Raw genomic sequence first — 19,892 nt, 5'->3', positions numbered from 1 at the left:
AGCTAATACAAGTACATCGCTTAGCTTGGAGTCAACTAAAGATGTGCCTGTTGATTCTTGAGGGATTCAATGCAGACGACTGCTTAACCTTATCAAACCGCTGGTTAGTTTGGGGTTTTACAAACTCTCTGAAGACCTCTCTGGATAACGTGACAACTAAGTACAAAACTGAGAATTTTTCATTAAAATGTCTTCATTGATGACCGCGTAGCTTTACCGAGTGCCAGGTTTGTTTGAGGTTTTGCAGATGGAAAAAAATAATGAAAAAAAGAACAACAATTTTCCTTTGACATTTTCCAAATCCATACTGTGCCCCCCCCCCTCCAGGAATTTAGTCTGGGGTTGTTTTTTTCCCTCCCCCTCCCTTATGTTTTTTTTCTTTTCATCTGTGAAAACGGTGCTGCAAAGGCAACCCGGCAGACTCCTGTTTTGCATCGCCCTGTTGGTAATTGTTTTTCTATGTCACTTGGACGGGTAGTGTTTATTCCATTTCGTTGCACCCTGTAACGACAATAATGCTATTCTGATTCTGACCCCTTCGAGCAGACCAAGATATGCCGGTTGATTTTTGATGGATAACAGGTGACAAGGACAATCAAGTACAAAGCACTCACCTTCAACTGGATCCGGCGGTGTGAAGTCGAGATCGTAGCGGAGGATGTAAAAGTTATTCCACACGTACAGCTGGTTGTCCCTGGGGTTGTAATCCACGGCCGTGATGTACTGGTACTGGTTGGGGAAGCCGATGTCCGCGTACTCGCCTTGGTTCAACTTGGTGTCGTAGACATAGTCGATCTGGCTTGCGCCGTTGTCGTTCTCGCTTTCCTCGTAGGTGGAGCGCACCACGTGGAGCACGCCGCACACCATGAAGGCGTTGGAGGCCGAGCGCTTGTCGTAGGCCGTGTCCCACGTGGCCTCGAAGCGCAGCGTGTACGGGTTGAGCTGGCTGACCACGATGCGCCCGTTGTTCTGCTCGGTGGCGTAGATGACCCACAGGCCCCTCTCGTCCACCGCCAGGTCGATGTCCGTCTTGCCGCCCCAGCGGTACGGCGACGTGTCGTGGTAGTTGGCGTTGTTGACGATGGCCTCGCCGCTTTTGATCCGCGTGCGCAGGTCGAACTTGACGATATTTCGCGTGCGCTCTTTGTTGAAGAAGATGGCGCCGTCATAGGCCACGAAACCGGTGCCGTCCACCCGGTGGGGCAATTTATATGTGGTGGTCTGACGGTTGTTTTGGAAGTCCTCCAGGGAGGCGTACTCGATGAGAGTGTCCGTGCGATACGGCGTCCAGGGCATGAAGAAGACCTTATCGCCGGCTTGCAGAGGGTCTTTGCACCACGACCCCGCTTGCTGCTCTGCCTCGTACAGGAAGGTAGCGTCGCCGATGCCCTTGAGGGTCCCAGGGCAAATGAAGACTAGCGAAAGAGAGAAGAACACGGTAGTGACAATCAGGGATCAGTCACATCCTTTTCCTTGCAGTATATTAAATACGGTGAATTTGGGGAAACTTGACAATATCCAAACAGAACAAAATAGAGTGGAAAAAGTTAAGAATCCTGTAAATGAAAGACAGCACAAATGGATATTGACGTTTTGTCTCTAAGAGCCCCTTTCAAACTGGCCATCGAATTGTGGCCCTCAAAGAAGCCCCAAACAGAATCACGTAAGCTAAACAGACGTGCGATGGAAAATTTGAAGCTTTTTGGCCTATGCCACTGAATGTGGGTGGAGCACGATGGAGAATTTTGATGATTATTTTTAGGCTTCCCCATGAAAAAGAGGGTAGGAGGACAAGTTCATGAGAAACATTGCCCTGAAACTGGTTTCAGCAACGTACAGAATATTTGGTGGACAAATCTTTCATAACTTGACATGATGCATGAACGAAATCTCAACGCATCCGACATTAAAAATGAAGTCGGCAATTTTGTTTCAAAGCAGCAATTTTGCACAAATTCAACCATGGAATTTGCTCAAATGAGCTCCGATCGATTGTTTGGCGACCTGTTCAGGGTTTACCTTACCTCTCAACCAAAAACAGGTGGGATAGGCTTCAGCACACTCACAACCCTAGAGAGGATATGCGGTACAGAAAATGGATGGATGGATCGAGGGAGCCTTGATCGCAAGCAGTCATCCGAGATGGATGGTTGATGCTCAATTTTGATGCTTTTTCTTTGCCAACGCCCATTTGAATGTCGGCGGGCACAGTGTTACATAATCGTTTGGGATTTTTCATTATAATTAGTTTTCATTTGACTAGTTTGATTTTCAATTTTTAATTATGTTAGTTATCTTTTAGTTATCTATTTTTTTAAAAGACCAGTACTGTGCGTTCACCAAGATATCATGTCAATAACGACATGACACATGAAAAAGACCCATGCTAAAAACTGAACACTAAGTCGGCCATTTTGTTTTCTCCCCCGGCTCGCTGTGCTGTGCGTAAGACACCGATGCGGAACGTGTACTTCCAAAGTAGTATCATCAACGCAACAGGTGTGTTGCCGCCTGTACGACCAGATTGTCAAGTTGTGCCTCAGGCATCTAATGATCTAAATGTGTGAAGACACAAGGGCTGTGTCGACATGCACTTCCAATATCGTGCCAGCGCTACTTTTGCATCAACTGATGCACTAATTTGCCGGGAATGGCTGTGTGAAAGGGGCTGGTGTCTGATGCCAAATACCACATGAAGAGCTTATTTGTCGTACGTCGACACATGCATGAACCAAAAATGGCTTTACGTTTTTGTGAGAAAACCTAACAACATGTCGTCAATGGCAGCAAAGCAGATGAAAATGGAGGCAGGAGGAATAGAACAGCGGCACAAGATTAGCACCACATCTTTGCGAACAACAGGAAGCACTGATGTCTGAGTGAGCACGCGGCCACGGTCCCGTACAGCCAAGTTCAGCTGTTGGGCGATTCTTGTTCTGATGAGTCTCAGCCAGCCATCACTGCTAGTTCACATCACGTGCTATACTGTATATAGTGATGGGTCCAGAACAAGTTGGGTCAAGAAAACTAACTACAGGGTTCACACTGATTTTTCAAGCTTTAATAGCCAATAAATAAATAGTCTCAAGGACCCACGCCCAAAATTAAACAGGAAGTCTTCTATTCCCGTACTTTGACCAACAAGGGAAATTGCCAAAACGTGCCCCACACAGAAGCTGGCAAAGCTAAATTAAAAAGTGTTTTATGATCTAATAACTATCTATTGAATGATATTACAGTATTTCAAGGAGTCGTCATAAAAACGGGGGTACAAGGGCCCCTTTATTGCTACTTGCATACCCATTAGGCATTTTTACAAATTTCAAGCATCGTGTGAATCCTGTAAATAGTAGGAAATATACAAAACTCATTTTTCAAGGGTCCATAGGATACAAAAGCCAGAGACCCTGGAAAAATCAGCACCCAACCATCTGTTTTTGTGAGATTTTCACGTAGCTAGAAAAAGCTCCATTGATTCATCATTGAGAAATTTGGGAGTCCATATGTGCAAACAATCCTCCTACGGGTTTAGGATTTGTCAGTGGGAGGTGTGTGTAGGCGGGGGTGGCTGTACTGAACACCACAGAACAAGGAGAAGACAGGGGAAGGAAGGTGGAAGGAGGTTAGTGGCTGTGGACTGGGCCACTTATTTACCTTTTTGCTCCACTTCTATTTCAGGCGGTGAAAAAGAAGGAAAGAAAAAAAAAAAAAAGAGTAAAATAGGGAGAGAAAGGTTATCATGAGTCATCTGGCAGGTACAAGGAGAAAATTATCTGCGAGAGGATGCGACCGTGACACGAACTGCACACGGGCTGCTTTTTAGGGGAAGAGGAGCTAAGGGAAATAAAGCGAATATGTTAGTTAATGAACAGTCATGCACCTATTCCATTATGCCTTAAACTGGCGATAAAAGCGATTTGACTATAAGACATGCCGGTGGAAAAAAAAAAGCACGGCACTAATGATACAAACAAGCTTTAAAAACGGGGCCACTGCGCACAACGTTATAATAACGGCAAGCCGGAGCTGCTGGGCGGAGGAAAGGCTGCGTGAAAAATTGCAGGTTAGACAGCAGAGGAGGTTAGTGGCAGGAGGTGAAAGGGAGGTCTGTTTGAAAGAAGGGGGAATGACACACAAAAAATGAATATTTCTTGCAAGTGTTTACTATTCATCAACGCTAAGTACTTTCACAGGGGTGCACATGAACTCCGGCTACGCTCTAATAAACTCGTTTCAAACAAGTTTTCAAGCGAGATTTACGCTCCTCATAAACGCAGACGCCGTTTAGAAGTCCAGCAGCATCTAAAGTGAATTGAACATTTTAAATGGAAATCCGGCAAAATACAAGGGGCATCCCGAATATAGCGTGTTATTTTATTCACCAAGGTACGGAATTATCTCTTACTTCGATCCTTAGACAACACAATAGAGGTTTGCACGGTAGCTTTCTAGTCTTAAAGTAATGGCAACAATAATGACAGCTATGCAAATTCCGCAAGGCAGAATGAATGCCTTTTGTTTTACAAATGTAGCATTCAATTCCAAGAAATTTAAATCCGACATAAAAAAAACATATTTCGAATGAAACAATATATTATCTAAAAAAATGTGTATCTAATTTTTTTGTATACACAAATACTGTGGTTAATTCAAACAAATGCAGACGTGTAGTTAGTTTTCTTCACAAAATATACTGTACATCACTGTAAATACAATACTGTATATCATACAAAATAACACTAAAATCATATTAAAATATGTTTTGTTATTTGTTTTCAATATCTATTTCATTAAACTTATATATCTGTAGCTGGTTACGCCAAACCCTATGGGGAAAATACATAAGATATAATACAATATTACAAAAACGTAAAAACAAATATTTAACAAATATTACAAATAAACCCAACAACCTACTATTTCTTAGAATATAACAAAAACATTTCAAGCGAATTAAATGAATTACAGTAAACTAGTACATGAATAATTGTAGTTAAAGATAAAAATGAAATCCATGAAAATGTTAAAATATTTAAATTGAATAATTTGAAATTAGTTATTTTACTTCCAGAAATATACCTAAATTGTAGTGGTGCTCCGACCGATCGACCAATGAGCGTGACGGGCCAATTTCCGCGGATAAGTACGTGAACAGCCGATCACAAAAACTGATCACACACAGCTCATACTTTGCAGCCTGCAGCCAACTACAAATTGGCCTGCGTCCCCCTTTCCTTAACGCTGCATGTTAATGCAAACCCATAACTGAATCGTAATATACTGTATGTTTGTGCATTTTCTCCACTGTCACTTTGAAATAATGTGACACATGTTTGGTGATTTGCATAGAATGTTTTTATTTATTTTAAATATGACTAATCAATTAATCCAAAAAATAATTGACAGATTCATCGATTATTAAAATGATCATTAGTGAGTGGCTCTAAAATTGAAAAATGTGCAGCTAATCCATGTGATCAGTATCGGAATCGGTATCAGCCAATGTCACTCATGGGTGATCGGAATCGGCAGCATTAAACATTGATTGGAACAGAATTCCATATAGTGACAGTAAACAATTCATTGAAAATACAGTACCTATTTAGTACTTGTAAAACTAACAAATACATTCATTTTTGCAATGAATACACCTAAACTTCAGTATTTTCACCCTCCAGAAACTAGCAATTTCAACCTGAAATTAAATTACATTATATCTAGCACCAGCTAAACGATTTGTTAAGCAAGTGTATTTTTTTTCCGCTCGCCTCGCTACATTTTGCCACAGTCGTCCCTTGGCGAGCCATTGCCAATAATTGCCATAAAATTACATCAGCGCTGTGCAGCTTGATATGTTGGCGCCCGAACACATAAATTGACACGGTGTGCTCTTAGACAGGCATGTGATGTAAAATAGCACACGACGACGACAACAACAACAACAACAACAACAACAGTAACATCGTCATTCATCGTGATGGTGATACTTACTATAGGGAACACACTCATACTGGACCTCTAAGTACTTGTAGGTGCCGGGGCATGGATCGGGAAAGACATCGGAGCCAGTGACAACCACACACTGCGTACGGTTGTTGCACCTAGAGGGAATAAGACAAGATTGACCACAGATGTCATCACCCGCAGAGAGCTCAGTAGGCACAGCCGGCGGTCGTGAGCGATCGTTAAGACGACATGCAGTGCTACCTTCAAGTTTCCCCGCCCTAAAAGTTGACATTGGCCTGACAGGACTCCCAGTTGGTAGCACCCAGAGTAAACAGAGGACTTGATTTGATTTAGATCTTGTGTGGCTGGTGCCAAGCATTTGAGTGTTTAGTGATGTTTGGTGCGAAGGAGATGTAGACTGGTCTTGCACTAGCTAGGTAGCTTTCTGCAAAACCCTTTTGCCCAAAAGCTTTGTTCCCTGGTGCTGAAGAGGTTTGTGTAAACAAAGGATTCTGGAAGTGGATATTCTGTGATAGGTGTCTTACATTTGAGTATGTCTGTTTGTTGATGTTCAACAAATATGAACAATGAGTGAAGCTTTCTGTGTTACGTTTCCCAATATCCACTAGCTAGCTACACTTTCCGCCAAACTTTTTTTTTTTCAAGTTTTGTTCCCCGACACTGAGCAGTTTTGCGTTAACAAAGGACTCTGATGAGATATTCTGTGACGGTGTTGTACATTTGAGTGTTTGTTGATGTTGCGTTAGCTTCACGTAAAGCAGCTAGCTAGGTAGCTTTTTGCCAAACTTTTTATCCGAAGGTTTTGTTGTCTTGTATCGAGCATATTTTTGTTAACAAAGGACTTTGATTCAGAGTGTGTGACAGCAGTCATGCATCCATCATGAGTCCATCTGTTAGCTGATGATTAACAAGAAAGACCATGTACTAGTGACAATTAGCTTTTCATGCCAGACAGCTAGCTTTCTGCCAAACTTTTTTTCTGAAGAAATGATGGTGCCAGGAGAAGACGTGAGTGAGAGATGATTCAGACTGCAATGTTTCACGCCACTGCTGGTTTTATTTTGATAGGTTGCTACATCCCATTTTGTTCCCAATCTACAAGAGGCTATCAAACAGCATCTTTTTCAATTACTTTCAATTGTTGCTGTTGTGCATTTGAGCTCATCAATTTGTTGATGTTGACAAGAAGGAGTACTGAGTGATTATGTGGACTGCTGCGTTAGCTTCTCGTGCTACCAGCTAGCTTGCTTCGGGCGTCATAATAATGGGCGAGGATCATCAGTAGCCATATGGCGTTCTGGAATTTTATTTTTGTTTAATTGTTTGATTTTGTTAGGTTTCCACTTCTAGTTTTGTTCCAATTATTGTTGGCTTGTTAGGACGCTGTAAGCAAGTAGCCTTTTGTATATAAAAGACTGAATTTGGATCTTTTGTGGCTGGAGTTATGCATTTGATTTGGTCTGTTTGTGGATGTTTGACGAGAAGGAGCACTGAGTGAAGTCGAGAGCTGCCTTAGCATCAATCATGCTTTAGCCGCTAGCTAGCTGTTCAACATGATATTAAACTGCAGCACGGTGGCCTTGTGGTTAACACGTCTGCCTGTCAGTTCTGACTGAGGTTCGGTCGTGTAATTCTTGTGTAGAATTTGCTAGCTCTCCCTGAACTCTGGCTTCCTTCCACATTCCCATAGCATTTTTATGTTGATTGAGGACTAACTTGTCCTTTGGTGCGAATTTGAATGTGAATGCTTCTTTGTTTATATTCGAACTGCGATTGACTGGCGACCAGTCCAGGGTGTACCCTGCCTCTCAGCCAGTCAATTGAGATGGTCCCCACCTCACACCTGACCCTGATAAAGATAAGCAGTATATAAAATGGATGGATGTATAATATCATCTGCTTATGCACATATAGTAATTAAACATAATGGTATTCAAACCATTGTAAATATGTTCTGACAAGGACTGATGTCACTGGGAAACTTGGAGGCAGCACTGCAGAAGGGCTGTCGTGTGCATAAGAGCAGCGATAGCAAGGTGAGCGCTCATGAAAAACAACAGCTAAAGGCATGTCAGGCATTAGCGGTGGCATTTCCTCTAACGTCTGCGTCTATGGAGAGGGAAGACATTTGTTAAAGCGTCACACGGCAGGTGGCTGTGACATGTAACAGACAGACAAGCGTGTGGCGACGCTCCCCCTGCTTGTGTGCGGAAAATACATCAATGGGACAAGAAATCTGCAAAAGCGTGCGGGGCCAATTGTAAAAGTTTGCCTTTTTTTTTTGCAAATGTTTCTGGGTGCATGTAAAGTTCAAGTTAAGAGGCAGGGGGCGGGGGGGGGGAGGAGTGGAGATGGGGCGACGTTTGCACTTCAAACGAGTTCATTTGAGGCAGAGGGATGGCAGGGGGAGATAATGCGGACAAGTCTAACTGAGGCGCACACTAGGAAGAAAAAAATTGTGAGGGCTAGATGAATATTTCACAAGGTCAGCAGCCGCCACGCAAGCCGGACATACATTTAAACATTGGAGGGGATGTTTAAAAGAGCCATTATTCATTCAAGAGGCCTCACAAATGGGATTGTTTTGTGCAACATCTACCACAAAGGGCCAACAGATGGCTTTTTATACACTGGATGTATATAAAAGCCAAGAGACTACTTTTCAAACATGCCACTTTTGCATTAAGGGGACATACTGTATGCTACTCACAAAAAGTTGGGATATTTGGCTTTTGGATAGAATTTCAGGATGAACCTAAAATGCACTGCAGGTTAAATTGAGCTTCTCTAAAATGATGATTGTCCAATTGTTCAGCGTTTCAGTAGTTTTTGCACAACTTGCTGTTTGCTAATCAGAAGCTGAACGGGAAAATTTGTAGACGGTGTTTTGGTTTCAAGCATCATTTTAAAGGGCGTCGACATCTATGCCTTTCTGTGACTCTTCCGGTCTCTCTGTTGCAACCTGCGAATGAAATTTAGGTTCAGTAGCCACTTCCCACTGAGAACATCTTGATTGATGTCTTGGAATGAATGGTGAGGTACTGCCGTGTCTTGGTCTCAAATGTCAAAATGTGAGCAGCATAATGAAGAAGTCTGTTTAAATACAACATTTATTGGGCCATTAAAAGTTAAAAAAAATGTTGACATTCAGCTCATGGTTGGAGAAGCTTTGAAAAAAAGGAAAAAAAAAAAAACTTAAACAGTCATCTGTAAAAGTCACGTTGAGGTTCGTCCTGAAAATGTTACTCAAAAGCCGGATGTCTCTTTTTGTGAGTCGTGTATTATTATAGAAAATTGACTTTTTTTTTTTTTGCACATAATAGTGCCTGCACAGCCATCAAGTGTGAAATTACTACACCACATAAATCTTTTCTTATTTGCATTTTTCTGAAAATGTGTCTGTGAGTGGGCAGTTACGTAACAATGAGTATATAAGGATAGAATAGCCAGAGGTGCTTTTGGGCCACATTATTCATATGTAGTCTGGACACAGAGGTGGTGAATATCCCTCCAGAAGTCTCCAATTACACCACACAAAGTTGCTACATGCTGTCGTTCAGCTTTTTTTGGGTTTTTTTTTTTTTGGTAGTCACTAGACAGGTCGTAGAGACAGGTCGACAGAGTTATACAAATAGGAATACCCTGCCATTATCGAGCTGCTTGAAGAAGCGCCAATACTTCCTATAAGTACAGCTTGTCGCTTTTCAACTCGTAATATCCGCAGCAGTGTTACACGACTCGCCTGCTTACTTAAAGAATATTAATTGCTCTTTTCAAGGCATAAAAAATGTTCACTCTTTATCAAGCTAGGGTTTTTGCTACTTGGCTGCTGTTGCATGTGATTGCAGCTCTATTGCACTGAGCTCATTCTTGTGGTTGAGAGAAAAAAAAAAAAAAAAAAAAAAAAAAAACCTTTTCAATCCCCGCTGTCCTTTTGCACCTCTGACCAGGCAGGGAAGGATTTATTCAGCTGCTTTATGAGTGGGTCAGAGAAGAGGTGGCAAATACCAGACAGCATTAGAAAACGCGTGCAACCACCCCATTTACCCCCCAAACACACACACACACACACACCCCCACACACCCCCACACACACACACATACACACCCCATTTGGGTTTGTGGATCATTTTAGTGCCGGGCCACAGCAGACAAAATGAGGACAAAAGTAATGGGATGCAGCTCTTCATCCATTAATTATTCAAAATGTTGAACAATTGAATGCTTTTTCGTTTACGGCGCACAAAACATAATGTCAAAACCCAGTCTATGAATTAAGAAGTGTTTCCGGATAACTTTTGTCTGTATAATCCTCCGGACATCGCGTGACTGATCCCCGCGTGCATTTGCTTATTTCGGTATGCTGGCAGGATAGGAATATTGACAAGCCAAGGATTTATAATAGAGAACAGTGATTAAATTAGTATTTATCAGTCAACATTTCAAATTCTCATCTCACTTTGATGAAAAGGACATAAGGAGATTCATGTGAAAGCTGGACAGGTTGGATATCCGCATTCGAATGACCGAATCAACTCAAATGGGCTACTCATTGTAATTTTGCCCCCCCCCCCAAAAAAAAACCCCACAGCATATTTCTAAACAGGACACACACATACCAACAATCGGGAGGAATGTTAGCATGTCCCTGATTATCGGCTGTCTCTAAAAGTTATACTGAACAATTAGCATGTGGGTGCCAAGAGTGATTTTATGATCTTACCTATCTGCTCAAAAAATGTCAGGCCAGACAATTGTAAATGTCAAAAGTTTTCAGTATTTCAGAACCAAATCCAATCCATGGACTAAGTGATTACTAACAGTTAGCCTAGCTTCTTCTATTACTAATGTTTTTTGTACTTTGTAGTTCCTATTTACAATAATTACAACAGTTAACCCCGTCGTAACACACCTAACACCACAGGATAATCGCTCAGGATAATCATTCAGCGACCTCTAATGATCAGGATTTTCCTGACTTTGATAGCTAGGAATAACATTTCACTGAAAGACTTTCCATGTGTTTTCTTAGTCGAAGGCTTTGTTTATCTGCTTGTGCTGCTAATGGCCCACATTAATCATCACAATATTTTTAGAAAACAATTACATTTAAAAAAATCCTTTAGTTCCTTTAGATTTAGTTCCGAAAATCTCAGAGGAAGACTGAGTAAAGTCGAGCGAAGCTTTTTGGACTGTTGTCATCGCATCAGCCGTAATCACGGTCACTCCCTCTGATCCCGATGATCTCAATTGTCGGAATAAATGCGGATGGGTGCTGCTTGCCGTCGCTCACAGTCTCCCGAGGGAGCCTTCGTCAGGGATATCGTTTTGAAGCGTAGCCGAGAGTTTAACTCGTCGGCGGATGAGGTGCGTGGCGGGCCGCGGCCAACCCGAGATGGGGGGGTGCGCAGACGCCATCAGAAGCAGGGACTCGGGATGCAAATTTAGTAGGACAGGGTGAAACGACGGGGCTCAGTTCTATTCCCAAGCGATGGTGCGGTATCATGGCGGGAGATAGAGAGAAGCGAGCTGAAGAGGACAGCACTCGTCACGTACAAGATGAACTTTGCTGGTTCACTCTAAAAACAGTCGGGTCAAAAATAACTATTTTTTGGGTGAAATTTGAACCAATTGTTGTGTTAAAAAAGGACCGACCCAGACTTGGGTCAATTTGAACCAAAAAATTGGGTTATTCAGTTTTGACCCAACTTTAAGGGTTAAATGAACACAACAAATTGGGTCAAAACAATGCAAATAATTGGGTTATTCCACTATTTATTTATTTATTCATTTTATTTATAATGCTAAGGATAATGCCCCTTCCCCAAAAATGTATTAACAACAACATAATTAACAAGTGAAAGTTTAAAAAAACTGGTCAGATCCATTTTTAGGGGTGACACGTTTGGAAAAAAAGGGCTCGATTAAGCACATTTGGGTCCTGCCCATTAATCGGTCCTCATGCGTGTGACATGGTCACAAGGCAGCCAAATTTCATCTCAGCCTACTCAATGATATGCTCACGTTAACATGGCAGGGGGGTCATTGTTTGATGTGCGGTCCTCAGTTATGGTTTCATAAAGTAGAATGCATACGTGTCCAGAATTGAGTTCAGCGCATTCATGGTGGAAGTGAGAACAAATCTAAATGAAAGAGTAGTGTTTAGAATTATGGCAAAGTCATATATTTTGTGTCATGGTGCTATATGAATTGAATGAATAAGACAAAGTGGTGTCAGTGGCAATCACTCCGATTGGCCATGAAATTCAAATCAGAGCATGAGATAGATACATTTGTAAAATGGCATACAATTGATTTCAGTTCTTTAAACCAAGCATTGCTTCCTTGCGGTCATCACCAGACAACTGCCTCACACTTTCACACGGGCTGTGATGAGTTGTGATGAGTCTATTTTGAACAGTGTGTTGGGATATATTTGACCTCTTGACGAGAGTTGCGCTCAACAGTTTTCAATCTTCAAGCAAAGTAACCAGAACCACTCTGGTAATCATGAAATGTTCCTGTGAATTACAGTCAACACATTAAGTTAATATGGAACATTATTTGGAGAACGCATATTTTTTGTGAAGTATCACATCCTACAATGGTAGCAGACTAATTATTTATTTATTTTTTTACGATTCCAGCACTCGTCCTGTCCAGCACACACGCTCAGTTACAAGCAACTCGTTTTCAAAAGATTACAATATGTGAAGTACTTACCAAAACAGTGTGATAAATGAAGAAATCCAAATGCCAAAAAAGTGTCGTTGACTTGACCACGATGCTGCGTGTGTCGGTGGCTGTCATGGCCGCCAGTCATAACTTAATTCAATCTGGCGCCTGTGTATGGGCCTGTAAGGTTGATTTTTGACCCAACATAAACATTACTTGCATATAACCCAATAAATAGTTCATTTGAACCAACAATTGGGTTAATTTATAAGAAATAACCCAGAATTTGGACTCAACACAAACAATCCAAAAATGTGGTTAATGAAATAACCCAACTGTTTTTAGAGTGTACTATTTATGAATAGTTCATCCGCCGGCCTTTAAGGATACACACACCTCTTGGCGGGGCGAGCGCACTGAAGTGTTGCCGCCACCGCCGCCGCTTGACAGCGAGGCAACATCCTGTGAGAGGGTAAGCGGGATGAAAGGCGCCGTGATGAGCATTGCCTGCTACCTGAGGCACAGCCACTTCAATGCAGTACAAGTGTTTGAACAAAAGCAAGCCTGGCGCCCCAGATGGTTGAATTAGGAGGCTTTTGGGTGACTCACAGTCTGTGGGAGTTGCACTAATTTTAATAACTCAAACGGCGGTGGCAGCACGCTGCAAAGGGACGTCGGTTCCTGCCTGTCTAGAATTAATCCCATCAGTTTTGGTGGGGAAAGAATTTGAATGCAATCTTCATAAACCACAAATGAACGGTTGTAGTTAACCGCAATGTGTACCGCTGGATATCGAAGACTGGAATGCAGGATCAAGTGCCCAATTCAGATTCAATGCCTATAGCCGACTGTTTATTTCCACGCACATTTCAAGTGACGCATAACTGATATGGCCGTGTGTACACTGACGACGGATGAATGACGACACACGAATCGACAACAGCATGAAATTAAACAATACAGTGTTCCCCACTGCACATTTTTAAGGGATCACTTTTATGGATTTTTACAGTTTAAAGTCAAATCTGAATTTAGAGTGTTTACCACATTGGTCAGCAACGAGCTCTACTGATAAGAGTTGCAACGCCATGAACAGCAACGAACAAGAAACCCCTTTTTTGTAATATAGTACCACATTTTGCCATTTTAACATTCATTGTATAGAGAATATATCCCTGTGAGTATTTTTGTATGTACTGTTTGTAGGTTTTGCTTGCTATGTGTGTGTTAAAGAATTACATAACACCTATGTTAATTAATGTTACCCCGTCACATTATGTTGGCAAGAATTTAGCTTTGGTTGAACATTTTGGTGTTGAAATGAATTCTGTTTTTTTGTTTTGTGCTAGTTTTACAGTTAACTTGAACTGGGAGTGATCAACAGCTAGAACAAAACATGTTGTGCCTCTTCTTTGGAGAACTATGCTAGCAAGAAAGTGAGAACAGATGCTAAGGAATAGTCAAAATGTGTGTTTTAATGAGTTCAATGTTTGTTTTGTTTTTAATGTGTGGTCTCTCTTTATAGCAGAGATTCAAATATTAAACATTACATGGCGTTGAATTGGCCTGGCCTGTGTAAACTCCACATTACTCTAATGGCGACTGTCTGTTTATTTAATGATGGACGTGCTTCTGATGTAGTAAATATGGACAAAATGTAATTGTCTATACCGTCGCTGTAGTTTAGATTTACAGTGTTTTAAACATAATTATTTGTGTTGTTTGGAAGGCGTGGGTGTGTTTACTTCATCAATCAGTGTATTTTGATGGCGTCAAGCTCATCTTGATGGGGCACATCCAATCAGCTTTTTCTACGCTGCATTCCCTTTTGCACATATCGGCTACGGATCAGATTTTGATCTCCATTTGGAAGAGGCCTGATTCCGATCTCGCGGTATCAAATTGAATTGATTTTCTTTTTATGCTGCCATGACACATCACAATTCTGCCACTTAACTCATTCACTGCCATTGACGTATTTATTTGTCTTTTCACAGTCCAGCCATTCAATCCTATTTATTTATATTTATTTCCAAGTTATTTCAGACGTTAGGGTAAAAGAGGGTCTGAAAATGTCTGGCAGTGAACGTGTTAAGGAATTTTCAAATATCCTACCAATCCTTTCATCCAAATGAACATTTGTGAGGCTCACAATCCCTGTTGTCGTACATCCCAGAGGTGTTTGGCTGGCATTTTTCCACACCAAACTCACTCAAGTGTGCCTTTACAGACCTTGCTTTATGCACTGGGAACAGGAATGGACTGTTTGAGGTTATGTGTTAAAGGCTAAAACACTGGATCTTCTGTTACAGCTCTGAGTTAGCTTTTTTTGCAGGATCTCTGTGTGAAAGACTTTAAATGTCAATTATTCTTAAAAAACGCGAAGACGGGACAAAACAGACATCTCAAAAAGCTAAAGTATCCTGTCGCGATCCAACTAATCGATAGAAGAAAGAAAGTGTGGTGTTATGTGGATTAAAAATGTCCGCTATATTGAGTGGGTGAAAAGAATCGCATGCATTTCATGTCAAACTCCACCAGTCTCCTCTCATGCACCTTTGTGATATAATCTTGTAGGCGTCGGGGAGGTAGCAGTTGACGTTCTCCATCTGGAACGGGTCAGCGTCGCAGATTTTGTCATCGGTCCGCCCGTAGTTGGCAGTCTCGATCATGATGACATCACTGCCGGGGCAGCGGAGGTCGATGGCGTAGCCCTCGCAAGAGAGCTCCCGCCGGACCAAGCCGAAGGGCAGGGCGGCGCGGCTGAACCCTGAGAGGAAACATAAAATAAACATTATTTACAACCTCGGCTTCCGCGCAAACCTCAAACCATGTGGTTAGAAAGAAAGACATCAAATAAATAGGCGACAGGCGTCCAGTGCTTACCGCGACAGTTAGGTCATTGAAGGCAATGCCGGCACGGAGAAAGAACAACTTATTTGTAGGCCACAAGATCAAAATCTAAGTCACTGAAGGCTAATGGCAACGTCATAAAATGTTGAGTAATAGAGGCGCATCAAGTTGGCACACCTTAAGAGAGTAACGATTGCTAACCTTGCACTTCAAGCGTGAGGGATTGTTTGTTTTTGTTTGCTCTGCAAAGCAAGATGAAGAGAAAAGACCAGAACAGAGAAAATCATCTTTTTTTTATAAACAGGTTGTCAGATGAAAGAGGAGTCCACACGATGAAAAAATCCATACGTGAAAAGGCGAGGATGCGAGTGTGGCCAAATAAGTGTACTAAGCGGGGGAGAAAATGAGCTTTTTCATTGCAAAAATGACCCTCCTTCCAGGACATTAGAGTGAAATAGGCTATTACGGAGTATTCTCTTGTCTGAATAATAAAATGCCATTTCACAAAGAGGGACTGGGCTATGGAGAGAGAGAGAAGAAAAGATGTGAGGAGAAAAAGGGAATAGCAAATCTATTATCTGGGGTTGAAATGATCCAAAGTTTTTAAAAAATGCAGCTGTCTGCAACTCTGGGAAGAAGAAAAAAACAATTAGGTAGAGTCTAAGTAGAACATGTAAATGTGTTCCATTTACGGAGTGCAAGCAGAGAGCTGCGTGAACTGTCAATAATCGCCGCTGTTTGCTGCAATCGTGGGCCCCCGAGGGGGCAGCCGGCGTTGGTATTTTCTCTCGCTCCTAATTAGCCCTTCCTTCAGTCTGCTACCTTTTGCGCAGCCCCATTGGCTAACCCGAGCTTTGTCACGCAGCAACACTTACCACCCCGGGTTCATTTTGCCCCCTCACTCTAATTACCCTCACGCTTTTGACAGCCGCAGCCCGACGCAATTAGCGTTGCTTGAAACGCTCAAAGTTTCCAAGTGACTCCAACTTGAAATTCCTCTCGAAAAGCCCAGATGCTAGTCCGTCTGTCGCTGTGACAAAAACATACGTCTGCAAAACGTACACGGCGGAAAATATACTCTTAAAGCTGTAGAGACGACGGCGAGGACTGCACAGGCTCGTAGTGGAAGGGGGCCAAGATTTCTTGAAAATAACATGAAGGCGAGTAGATTCTACTTCGCTCCATTGCTTATCACCTCATTAGGGAATGTCTCGCTTCGCAGCATTAACTGCTGATCTTAAATCCAAAGCTATGAATCGCCCCCATCTACAGGGATCCGCTAGTCATTACAGTGGTTTGCAAATCTGAATTTCAGAGACAAGATGTCCAAGACTCTCTTCGACATCTAACGGTTGAAAAGCAAACTTGACAAATATATACATTAGTGGCAGTAAATGGCTGCAACTGACCAATATAAAAGTTCAAGCATTCTGATGAATATTGCTTTTGTGGCACAAGAGTTAATCCACCCGTTTTTAGCCAACTATGGGGGCGGCCATTTTGTCACTTCTGTCGACTGAAAATGACATCACAACTGCTCAGGGCTGAGGTAACGATTAATCGCGGCTCAGCTTCAGAAAACAGGTAAGCCGTGATTGGTCATTACCTGAGCCCTGAGCAGTTGTGAAATCATTTTCAGTCGAAAGAAGAAACAAAATGACCGCCCCCAGATATGGCTAAAAACGGGTGGAGTAATTCTTATTCCACAAATGCAACATGTAGCAGAACGCCTTGTTTCAACTAGTGGGCTTGCATCGAACATATTCTTGAAAAAAATAATGCTTGGGTTGACTTCCCCTTTAAACTCGTTTTGAAATTGTAAGATACCGCTAACCAAAGGCGTACAACAATTCATCACTCCCAAGCATTTGGCCAATAGCTCCTTCTTTAAAAATAACATGATGTGTGTCAATGCGAGTGGATTCTGCTTAGCTCCGCTGTTTATCACCTCATTAGGAGACGTCGGTAGAGCCGAACAGTACGTGGGGAGCTGCGGGGTCAGTCCATCTATCCCAATAACAACCACAATTACCCGCAGCGTCCGCAGAACCCGGGCGGGATGGCGGCTGATAAAACACAGAGTGGAGTCAGCAGCTTAACCGCCAAGACTAATGATCACCACGCCTGCCATTCCTCGCGGAGCGACTGACTGGTTTATCACAGCAGCCAAGGAAGGAATGCATTTCACATGGTATCAAAATTCCAAAGGGGATCCGCGGCACGAGGGAATGTACGTCATCTACCTTTGTGACCTCTTTTCTTGCGGCTGTCCGCTCACGATTCGACACATCCATCAGAGCAACTAAGGCAAGATGGCAACGCTATCATCAACGGAGGCCCGGCTATTGATTAGTTCAGTGCCTGGCCGGTTCCCTCCCTCCTCACCCACATGGATCCTTCTGGTCAGAGGGTAACGCCGCATCAATTAGAGGCAGGGTACTCACCAAGGACAAATTGATTCTCCCTCACCTCTGTTTCATTAATAACTTTCTTGTTGACCTGTACTTGAACGAATAGTGACTGATTGGGCATAATAATAGAGTGCATGTATGCTCAAATTTTTACTAATCTCATTTTTATTTTCAAGGCGCAATGATTGGCCAAAAGCAGTACAAGCATTTCTTTTTACATGCAGCCGATACTAAATCCTTGCCTCGTAAACTCTTATTTAGCATATTTTGTGCGTCAATTCCAACAAATAAACGCGCTCCGTTTCCGAAGTGTAATTATCTCAGTTCATAGACGCAAAAGTTCAAACCATGGACATTCAACAGTTCACTGCTGAACTTGTTTGCTAAGCAAAACAGCAGCAGCGAAAGAGTCTGTCAAGTGAATTAAGTGGTGCAGAAATTCTTGGACGTGACTTCCCTACACAGGAAATCGATGGTTTTACATTATGGAGAGACAGTGTCTTAAAACCAGTAGAACTTGACCGTCATTCCAGTTGTGGAAGTAATGGTTAACTCGAGTTCTCACAGGTTCCCAGTCACTTGTGTTCCAGTTCACCGAGACTTTATAAAGATGGGCAAGATGACGCTCGCAAAATTCCGGCATCCCAGTGACGGATGAACATCTTGTCATCTGGCATTTTGTTTGATGACTCAACTTTGGAAATCCTGGATTAGAACAGGTGACAAAAGGTCACAAACTCTGATGCTATCAAGATGACTGCAAGGGGAAGCATCCATAGCATAATCTCTGTGTGTAGGTGGAAAATTTAAAATAAAGTGGTCGGTCAAACTTTATCTGTAGACCAGATTAACATGAATTTACACAATCAGTGAGGGAATTGAATACCGCTTTATACAGAACGTTTTGTCTAATCTCCATGGCAACTACTTTGCCTTGGCTATAATTGGCTGTGATCCCCATTCGCCGCCCTGTTGACATGAAGCCTTATCATGCATTCTGGTCAGTGAGTGACTGTGAGCAAAGTAGCTTTTCAGATTCCTCCCTCTGACCTGCCTGCTAAGCCTTCTATTGAGCGCGACAGAGAGCCAAGCCAGGCCCGGGAAGGCTCCTCAATATGTTGCATTCAGGGATTTCTCCCCCCCCCACCCCCCCACACACACACACACACCCCACCGCCTTACTTCTTCAGTTGACAGTCTATAATTCACATCTGAAAATCCCCGCTCCTAATAAATATTTTGTTTTCCATCAACACCCTTGAAATTGGAAGTGGCTCGGCAGCTCAGATGGGCGCAACTGAAACAAGCCGCATGCACCGCGGGGCGTTTAAAACCCCCGCGGGCAAAATGAAAAGATAATGAATGTCGAAATATTGCCCTTTGGCCAGTGCGGCCGCCGGACCGTTAAGGCGCATCTATCTCGAAGTTCATCTTGGGTGGAGTCACGGCTGACCTTTTATGCCTAACCGCCAAAGGATATACAAGAAAGAGTGGAATGTTTAAAAAAAGAAAAGTGGGACAGTTTTTGGAAGTTAGACAGAGCGGCGAGGACTGACACAGATGGAGCGCAGAGGCATTGCTTGACGCTTGTCATCCCCCATTAAGCTGCCTTTGATTGGCCTTTGTGGTCTTGGAAACGGCAAACAGCTGCATGCAAATGGGCCCCGTTTCCCCCCGCGTCTGGCCTCCATTGTTCCTTTGACAGAGACACTCTCTTTTGCGGGCATAAAGGAGGGTGTAGCCTTTAGTCAAATAAGAGCGCCCCCGCCGCGGCCACAGCAGGGCACTTGAAGATTGTTTGTCTTTTTATGTTGTTTGCTTCACAATAATAGTGGGAGCCCAAGAGGAGATCTGAGAGTCAAGCTTGGCCTCCAATGGCCTCGGGAATGCCTCCATAATCCCATATCCGGAGTGGTCAGGGAGTACATTTTTTTTTTTTCTTTTGGAATGGAGATTTTCCAACGGGAATTTTTGTAAAGTAGAACA

General features: G+C 42.7%; 1 protein-coding gene across 9 annotated transcripts in view; it reads right to left on the bottom strand.

Moving 5' to 3' along the window:
* LOC147141138 (adhesion G protein-coupled receptor L2-like) overlaps nt 1-19,892 on the bottom strand; it is a 119,460-nt gene that overhangs the window by 55,733 nt on the left and 43,835 nt on the right. For 8 of the 9 annotated variants that reach the window (XM_086042700.1, XM_086042702.1, XM_086042701.1 and 5 more), the window contains exons 3-5: nt 15,199-15,412; nt 5,992-6,101; nt 615-1,415 (exon numbers count right to left, since the gene is read on the bottom strand). In XM_086042700.1, coding sequence (XP_085898826.1) covers nt 615-1,415; nt 5,992-6,101; nt 15,199-15,412 — 1,125 coding nt within the window. Of the gene's footprint in view, nt 1-614; nt 1,416-5,991; nt 6,102-12,690; nt 12,786-15,198; nt 15,413-19,892 lie in introns of those variants that run through there. The other variant, XM_086042704.1, reaches the window with a different exon arrangement.

Source organism: Filicampus tigris, chromosome 10 (genome assembly GCF_054856515.1).
Source record: "Filicampus tigris isolate MCC_2025a chromosome 10, RoL_Ftig_1.0, whole genome shotgun sequence".
Classification (NCBI taxonomy): domain Eukaryota; kingdom Metazoa; phylum Chordata; class Actinopteri; order Syngnathiformes; family Syngnathidae; genus Filicampus; species Filicampus tigris.
Note: the sequence above shows the minus strand (reverse complement) of the source record. Positions and strands in the feature narration are given on the sequence as shown.